This window comes from Pteropus vampyrus, unplaced genomic scaffold (assembly GCF_000151845.1).
Source record: "Pteropus vampyrus isolate Shadow unplaced genomic scaffold, Pvam_2.0 Scaffold485, whole genome shotgun sequence".
NCBI lineage: Eukaryota > Metazoa > Chordata > Mammalia > Chiroptera > Pteropodidae > Pteropus > Pteropus vampyrus.
In genome coordinates this window covers 406,392-415,371 of record NW_011889266.1, presented here as the reverse complement: position 1 = coordinate 415,371, position 8,980 = coordinate 406,392, and the positions used below count along the sequence as shown (strand labels likewise).

General features: G+C 59.3%; 1 protein-coding gene across 1 annotated transcript in view; it reads right to left on the bottom strand.

Moving 5' to 3' along the window:
- Positions 1 to 1,598: 1,598 nt before the first annotated feature.
- The window catches only part of ABCC11 (ATP binding cassette subfamily C member 11), a 33,943-nt gene continuing 26,561 nt past the window's right edge, over positions 1,599 to 8,980 (bottom strand). The window contains 7 exon segments of the mRNA XM_023524648.1: positions 1,599 to 1,993; positions 2,085 to 2,249; positions 3,598 to 3,711; positions 4,425 to 4,503; positions 5,269 to 5,428; positions 6,718 to 6,907; positions 8,246 to 8,335. Coding sequence (XP_023380416.1) covers positions 1,904 to 1,993; positions 2,085 to 2,249; positions 3,598 to 3,711; positions 4,425 to 4,503; positions 5,269 to 5,428; positions 6,718 to 6,907; positions 8,246 to 8,335 — 888 coding nt within the window. The 3' untranslated portion in view covers positions 1,599 to 1,903.

Genomic DNA, 8,980 nt, shown 5'->3' with positions numbered 1-8,980 from the left:
CTGATGACCTGAGCGGAGCTGAGGCGGTGGTGCTCCCACTGGGGAGCGGCTGCAGATACAGATGGAGCTTCGCTCGATGGCCCTCCGCTCACCTCTTGCTGTGCGGCCCGGTTCCTGACAGGCCATGGACCAGTACCGGTCCACGTCCCGGGGTTGGGGACCCTGTTTAGAGGACAGTTTGGTCAGGTCTCCCAGGCCTACAGTACTCAGTCTGCAGAGCGCTTTGTCACAGGTGACACACAGTTGTCCTGCGGCTGCTCTGAGAAGGGCAGGAGACTAGAGTCACCTTCGACCTACAAACGAGCGGTTCTGCGACCCTGCAGACTTGTGACTCGATGCAGCGGGAGCCCCAGGACGTCTTCAGGGCCCGAGAAGGAAAGGCAAGAACTGAGGGGAGAGGGCTCCACCGGGCCAAAGGCGCCTCTGAGAGAGAGGGGGTGGCCGTCACCCGCGAAGCGCCCCAGGCAGAGAAGCGGGCGCTGCCTAAGGACCCGGCGAGGAAGAGGAGGGGCGCCCCGGTGTCACGAGCGGGCACGCGCGCTTCCCCGTCTGCATCGGCCTCGTCACAGCTCCTTCCCGGGGGCCTGGGTTGCTGTTCTCTGCCTGGAACAGCCTTTGTCGCCCCGGCACCCCTCACCTGAGCGTGCGCGCGTTCATTTCTCAGGTCCCAGTAAACTGCCGCCTCACCCCCAGGAGCCCGCTCTGACTGCACGCCTGCCGCCCCTCGTCCTATCTCCTGTCGCTCGGTCTGGAACCCCCCGTTTACTTGCTGACTTTTCTCGCGCTCCGCGGGTCAGGGACTTCTCTGCACCCACAGCACCCACTGCGAGAAACACAGTGGGGAATGTTTGCCTACGGAATTGATTTTTCTTACGGCAAAATCAGATTCCGTAATCTGAAAACAAAACAAAAATACTCTGAAACATACTTCCCCACAGCAATGAGGTCTCCCTGGAAGTAAATTGAAAATAATTACCTTTTCTATTTACAGAATTTCTATTTAACTTTTTATCCCACCCATCGACAATGTACTTCAATCAGTAAACAGATATAAACACACACGGTAGACGGCTACTGTTTGGGGCCCGCCCAGCCTCCATACCCATCCCCCCATGTAGCAAGGGCTCCCCAGCTTTATTTTGGAGAAACAACCGCCTCCATTCCTGTGACTCAGGGCCTGGCCGGTCACCGTATTTCAATCGCCGAGCACGTGACCCAAGTCAGCCCAGTGAGGGTTAGCCCTGGAGCATCTGCCCGCGTCACTGGGGGTGCTGAGCTGGTGGCATGTGCGCCCAGGGCTGTGGCAGCCGGACAGGGAAGCCGAACACAGGACAGCGGAGCTGAGCGAAGAAGACGGGCAGAGTCTGCGAGTCTGCAAGGCGGGCTTCCTTTCGACACTGGTACCCGACCCAGAACTGATCCTAGACCTTTCCGTTCCATGAGCCAATAAAGTCCCTTTCTCCAGAATCCCGTGTGAGGGAGTCTCTGTCCCCTGCAGCTGAAGCATATTAGCTCACACAGAAAGAACAGAGAACGTGACTACTTCTTTATTTTTTTTTTTACAAAATCAGTGTATCATTCGCAATACTTTTGCACAGATCAGAAAACTAGGACAAGCTTTCACATCATTATGAAATTACTTAGCATATCAGTTAAAAAGAGGCCCACAGCCATTTGCCCCGACAGTCTCAAACGATGCCGGGGCTCTCAGGTTTGGGGAGCCACAGAGGGGCTCCGTCAACTTCTGCTTCCATCCCGTCACCGGCACCCACACCTCAGCCCATTCCAGCCCCGCTTTCGGGAGAAGTAGCCATTTTTAGGCCAGAAGGTCACAGACCACAGGCCTCGCAGCCGAGCGCTTGGTGGGGCCGGCGTGCCCAGCTGCCAGCCTCCGGGCGGTTCCTCAGCCCACTGAACGGGCCGCGGCCAGCAGAGACGCAAACACTGACCCGGGCTGCTTCTGCAGGACCTCGGGCCTGTCAAACTCGACGACCTGGGAGGAGACAGCGGACAGGGTCACGGATGAGCTCGGTCGGGAAGGACCCGGCTGTCCTCCCCCACCCAGGCCCGGGTGTGACCCTCACCTTCCTGCTGCTCAGGACCAGGACGCGGTCACAGCCGAGGACGGTGGTGACGCGGTGGGCGATGACCAGCACCGTGCAGCCCCAGAAGGCCTCGCGGATCGTGTGCTGGATGAGCCTGTCGGTCTCCATGTCGATGGAGGCCGTGGCTTCATCGATGATGATGATCTGCAGGACACAAAGCGGGGTGAAGGCGGCCTCCTTGGGCCCCGAGACGTGGCCTGGACCTGGGTCTGCCTCTGATTCACAGAGTCCCTGAGCCGGGAATCTGGACCAAGGTCAAGGCTCGCTTCGAGTTCTAGTTATCATTATCTTATAAAGAGAATGCCAGCTCTTGACCAAGAGGTACCTATTTTTTAGTGTCCAGAGACTTAAGTTCTTGCAAATGAAGACATCCCAAGTGGCAACCTCTTGTTTTACGAAGTGCCTTCCAAATTTGCCTGACTTAACGCAGAGCGATGTCCCCCACGGGGGTGGGACTCACACGCCCGGAGTGGCACATGAGACGGCGTGGCCAGAAGACGGATAATCGTTCCTTTTTTTTGAACGTGTTTGTAGTTATTTCATTCACAACATGCATTAGGAAAAGGTAACTAGCTCAGGAAGCACGATTTCACCAACGTTACTGTGTAAGATGAGACGGTTTTTAGAAAGGGGGCGTCGTGAGAAAATCACAGAAATGACAAAAACCATCAACTGCGGCCTCTGCTTTGGGAAACAATGCAGCCCCAGCGCAGCTGCGGGAACTGGAACGGGACCGAGAGGCAGACAGAGTAAGTGCTCCGTTCACAGAGCAAACCCCGCCGCTGGGCTCTCCCAGAAAGAGGGGGCGCCCTTTCTCCTGCGAAGCCCCCCCCACGCCGCCCACACCTGCTCCCCGCCTCCGAGTGCCTGGACCCGCAGTGTTTGCATTTATCACCGATTAACCACGTTTTGCGCGGTGTGTGCACATGCACACGTGTGCACGTACGCATACGATCGTGAGTGTGAAGGGGTGTGCACACGTGTGTGCGTGTGCGTGTGCGTGTGCGCTGCCTGACTGTGAGAGAAAGCTTGCTCCTAACTGGCCCAGGTAGGTGAATACCTGAAATTACCATGAAATATCTGGGATAGGCCAAGAAATGGTCAGATGAAACTTTTTAAACACGTGATTTTGCCCTGGGCCAGCTGTCCTCTGAGTCTCGGTTCTAATGAAGACAAAAGACTCACCTGCATCCAAGTTTTAAAAAGAATGTACAGTGGGAAGTTTGTAAATTCCCAAGTTTCTAACTTTTTGGTTTTTTGTGAGAAAAGCACGTCGTGACTTGGTTCTGGGGGGACCACGTCACTGAGGTGTCAGGGTCTGAGGGAGCCCCGGCTGACAGCCTCGCCCCAGGGACACGCGTGGAATGGCAGTTAGTGACATTAGTGAGCCCTGTGGATGGTGCCATTGTCCTGTGGTACTGGAGGGGGACACGGCCGATGCGTCCCCACCCCAGGCACCCTCAGTGACCTCGCAGGCCATCGGGAGTCTCACCTTGGGCTTCTGAAGGATCACTCGAGCGATGCAGAGCAGCTGCCTCTCCCCCACGGAGAAGTCCACCCCATTTGCCACCACTTTGGCCCGCAGCTGCTGGGGCAACTGTGAGATCTGTGATGCCAGGGAAGATGGGGCGTTGGCACGCAGGTCTGCGGTGACACCCGACCTGTCCCCCTCATAACCCTCCTGTCCGTCTGGGACGTCGGCACGCAGGTCTGCGGTGACACCCGACCTGTCCCCCTCATAACCCTCCTGTCCGTCTGGGACGTCGGCACGCAGGTCTGCGGTGACACCCGACCTGTCCCCCTCATAACCCTCCTGTCACGGTCCGCGAGTCCCCTCCCCCCACACTCTGGTCTTCCTTCCTCACCTGCGGCGGTCTCACCCCCACCTCGAGGTCTGAGCGTACCCTAGTCCCTGTGCCTGGAATGTTCCGTGTCCTTGTTCCCTCAGTATCTGGTCTCGGCTCAAATGTCCCGTCCTCCAGGAGCCCTGATTGGCCAGCCCGTGCAGAGGAGCCACCCCACCCCTGAGGCGTCTGTCGGTGTAGTCACTGCCACTACAGCACTTGACCCAGCTGGAAGCGTCTCCGTGCCCCGTGGCTTGTGGCCTTCACCTCCCGTGACGTGAAGCAGGCGGACAAAGGCCTCGCCCGCCTCTGCTGCGCTCCTGGGCCTAGAATGTGCCTGGCTCACTGCTGGTGTCCGGGCACCATCGGCCTTCAGTTAGGGATCCCAGCGCATCTGGCCTCCGTGGGGCGGTCTGATCCGGGACCAACAGCAGACCACGCGGAGCACCCCACGATCGGGCCTCGGGGCTCTTACCGTGCTGCTCAGGAAAGTCTTCTCCAAGGCCTCCCAGAGCTGCTCATCCATGTGGCAGTCGAAAGGGTCCAGGTTGAACCTGCCAGAGGGGACGGACGGGGCGCTCGGCGACCACACGACCCCCGGGGCTCCCTGAGGGCTCATTTCTGGTGCCAGTCAGTACCCATCCCTTCTGCAGGCAGCAGCCCCCAAGTTTTGTTTGGGGGCCACCGGCTCCCCAGATATGAGTCCCCAGGCTCCAGGTGACGCTCTACCCCCAACTGCAGAGGTGGGACCCGGGTGGAAGCGAGTCAGCATGAGCAGTGTGTGTGTGTGTGTGTGTGTGTGCGTGTGTGTGTGTGTGTACACACATACTATGTATCATGTCAACCATTTATAAATATACGATACAGGGGCATTAGATTCATCCCCCTGCCTGGAATGTGTACCCCGCAAACCAGCAGTTCCCAACATCCGGCCCCAAATGTCCCCAGGAGCTTTTCCCAGTGGGCGGAGGGAAGAGAACCCACCGCCTGCGGACACGAGAGTGTGGAAGGCACCGAGCAGACGCCGGACAGCAAACTGACGTGGCCAACCCCGTCGGGGTTTTAAGACATAAAAATTATGTCTGGCTTCTGTCTGGACGTCAGAGTTTACAGAGCGACCCTGTGTTTATCGGGGCTTCATTTGATCTTTGAGGCCTCGATGAGGTGGGCCAGGCAGGCACGAGGGTTCCAGAAGCTGGAGCGGCGGCCGCCAGCTAACCGAGGCAGGCCAGCCCTGGCCTCCAGCGCAGCCCTGGCCTCCAGCGCGCTCCTCCGGGAGCCTGGCCATGCCCCAGGCTCACCTCTGGCCCCGCACTCACCTGGTGGTTCCTGAGAGCAGGATAGGATCTTGAGGGATGATGGAGAACTTGGACCGCAAGTCCTCCAGGCCGATGCTACAGATGTCCACACCGTCGATGAGAATCCGGCCCGCCGTGGGCTCCACCGGGCGGTACAGCGCCACCGCCAAGGACGACTTCCCTGTGGGGACAGAGGGCGAGGCCTTGGCTTCCTGACCCTGCGCTGGGGGCAGCACTGGGCAGCTCGGGACACGCCTGGCGTGCACACGTGACCCGCTCCCGTCCATGGCCCAGCCGGTGTCATGACGAGCAGAAGGCGGCTGGAGTCTCTGCTCCGGGCGGTGCCCCAAGCCACGAGCAGCTCCCCAGCAGCCGAGACTGGGGGGCACGCGTGGAGCCCCGGATTAAACCCGGCTTTGTTTCACACACGACGTTACTGTTATTTTTTAAGTTCTTTGCCAGAATTTTAAAAATCCAAAGTCCTATGTATAAAAATTCAAACAGCATGCTTCTCTAGCAACAGTAGGACCAGCCACACTGGCCCCATGTCCACTCCCCCGCAGACAGGAAGCAGCTGGAACTGAGTGTAGGGCTTCCGTGAGGGGGGACAGTGTCCTCCAGCTCCGGGCACGGCCCTCCTCGCCCTCCTTCCACCAACCCAGGCCCAGTGCACTCATCTCTGCTACCTGCCAGGCCCCTCGGCATCAACCTCTGCCCTACTTGACAAAGTCACGGTTCACGGGTGGCAGTGGGTGTCCCGTCCACCTTCAGGGTTCCACTGCCTGCCTCCCTAACGCTCAGGAAATGCCCAATGAGTGTACACAGTCCATCAGGGCACACCCATGGAAGCTCTAGGCATCCGGAGGGGCTACCTGGAGGAGGCGGCTCCGGGGGTGCTTGAGGGCAGGCCGAGGGCACGGCGAGTGTCTCTGAACACTGGGTTTGAACAATGCGAAGAGTGGGAGGGAATGAAACTCGGGCCAGATCTCCCAAAAGTGCTCGGAGCAGAAGGGAAGGAAATGAGTCGGAAAGGGGAGGGGGCTGAGGAGGGGTCTAGGAAGGGGGCGCTGGGGAGGGCAAGAAGGAAAGGGGGACCCAGATTTCACTCGTCGCCCTCCCCTGCACCCTGTTCGCCCTTCCTGTGTCGGCTCGGGCGCCGGCCTCGGACCCCGACGGCTGACCGTGCTCTGACCACCCCCCTTCTCCTTCGTCTGTGGCACTCGCCACGATCTGCAGTTAAGCATCTTGTTTACTTCCCACTAATGACCTGCTTAACACCTAGGATCCCCGCTGAACCCCCGCGACGTCAGCGACTTTGGGTTTTGCTCGCCAGTGTCCGGCACAGGGCCCAGCCCAGAGTGAGGGCCAGCAGACCCCTGAGGCGTCACCCAGCAAACCCAGGCCTAAAAACAGGCCCAGCCCCCGAAGGCCGGAGCCGAGGGCGGGGGGTCCGCAGGGCGCTCGGCTCACCGGAGCCCGTCCTTCCCACGATGCCCACCACTTCCCGGCCGCGGATCGTCGGGCCGATGCCCCGGAGAATGAAGGGCGTGTTCTCTCTGTGTCTCATCTGATAATCCTGGAACGTGATGTCCCCATGCTGCGGCCACCCGTGGGGACAGCTGTTGCCTTCTATGTGTAAAGGAGCCTCAGGAGCACACAACTTATTTTGGGAGAAAAAAAAAGAAATCAATGGTTACCCCCCATCTCCAACCACCCCGCTGACCCGCCAGCTCCCGCCCCGGCCTGCCCTGATCATGATCAAGCCACCGGCCATGGGATCAGAAGACACCCAAGAGGAACATCCCTGTCCCCACTCACCCGAAGGGCAGAGAGTTTCGTCCCCAAAGAGTGATGAACCACATAGCTAGCCTTCTCATTACTAACATAGGGAACTTTTCCTAATTGAAGGTGTGAGATTCTAGAGACATAGAATCCAGAATAATGATAGCGAGGGTGGCAGAGCCCTGTGGGGCGCGTTTGTCTGCTCGGAGCCCCGTGCAGACCGTTCTCTCTCTGTCCTCGTCCCTTGAGGTACGAGGCCTTTTCACCTGCATTTCACAGGCAAGGGAACGGGGGCTCAGGCAGGCTGGACGACTCGCTTCGGCTCACACCGCTGGTGAGTGGACAGGCGAGGGCTCTGCGCCAAACACAGTCGGGTGTGTTTGGAGGGGAGGGTGGCAAGAAGCAGGGTCTCCTGGATACCGGTCCCACTCCCCACTGCCAGCGCTGTGTCACGACGGCGCCCCTCAGGGTTAAGTCGCGGCTCCACAGTTCACAGAGCCCACTCGGGTGAGAGGGGCAGGAGGCCTGGCTCTGCCAGCCCCTGGCTGTGTTATCTTGAGCAAGATGCTCAGCCTGGCCCGGCCTCAGCTTCCTCTTCTGTGTAATGGGGATAATAATCCAATCGACCTTATAAAATGGCTCTGTGACTCCATGAGACAACTTCTGTATGATAGCATGGAGCCTCTCCTGTGGGCAAGGCACGGCTATGTCCTCTACACATCACATAATTTACTCTTTGCTGCAGCCCAGTGAAGCAGACACTGCCATCTCTGCCGCTTCAGAGATGGGGACAGAGGAGAACGGGTTGCCCCAGGCTACACAGCTGACTCAAGTGGCAAAGCTGAGACCTGAACCCAGTGATCCAGCCCCAAAATCTATGCACCTAAATACCGCGACGTAAACAAAAGCAGTAGTAACAACAATTATTATCATTATTACCATCAGCCTTGGTGAACCTCTCATTTCTAGAAAAGGAAGATTATTCCATCTACACCCAGGAACGCTGGCACATACAGGGGCTGGTCGGAATGAGCCAGTGGAATGGGAGGGCCTCAGCCAGGCAACATACACAGGCCCCGGGGCCGACGGGAGGAAGGGCCCCGAAGGTCTCAGAGCCTCGGGGATGGGGGCTTGCGGAGGCTGCAGAGGCTGAGCCCGGCCCGGCTCGGAGGCAGAGGCCCCAGAGCCCCCGCCCGCACCCAGACCGCGTCCCCACCTGCATGTACTGCAGAATCCTCTCTGCCACGGTGAAGTGCGCCTCCACCTCCAAGCACATCCGGGCGCTGGCCTGGAGGTTGCCCGCCAGCTGGAGCGGAGGAGAGGCGTCAGGGCCAGTGGCTGCTGGGGTGAGCTCAGGCTCTCATGCTCCTGAAAACCGCTTGCCGCCTCTGGCCTCAAGTGACTCCTCAAACCAAGAGGGTCCCCCACGAGCATGGAGCCCACCCCTGCACTTGGGTGCCATTCTGGGCAAGAATCCCACGGGCGCCCTCCGCTCTCGGCCCACACCGCAGCTGCCCACCCAGCCCCAGTGCGGCCAGGAGCACGGGGCAGTGCCCGGGGATGGGAGCCACTAGATAGATAAAGGCTCCTGCGTCCCCGCCTGCAGGCGAGATAAGGCTGGGAGCGTCCCACGTGCTTCTCGGGAGACCCCAGCAGAGCCAAGCGCTGGTGGCCTAGGACAGACCTCAGTGACACACCCTCGTCCTTATGCTCTGTAAAGTCCAGGAACCCCAGCTCCAGGGAGAGCTGGGACCCCCGCCTTTCCAACAGCCTCTTCGGATGCCTCAGAAAACTCGGTGACTGGCCCCGAGCACAAATGGTGACGTGAAAAGGCACCAGCCAGACAACCCAGATGTTGTTGTTCTTGTTCTGCTCTGCTTTTAACCCTCCGCCCGTTCGGACAACTCCTCCCCCCGTGGGCCTCAGCTTCCCCGTCTGCACAATGAGAGGG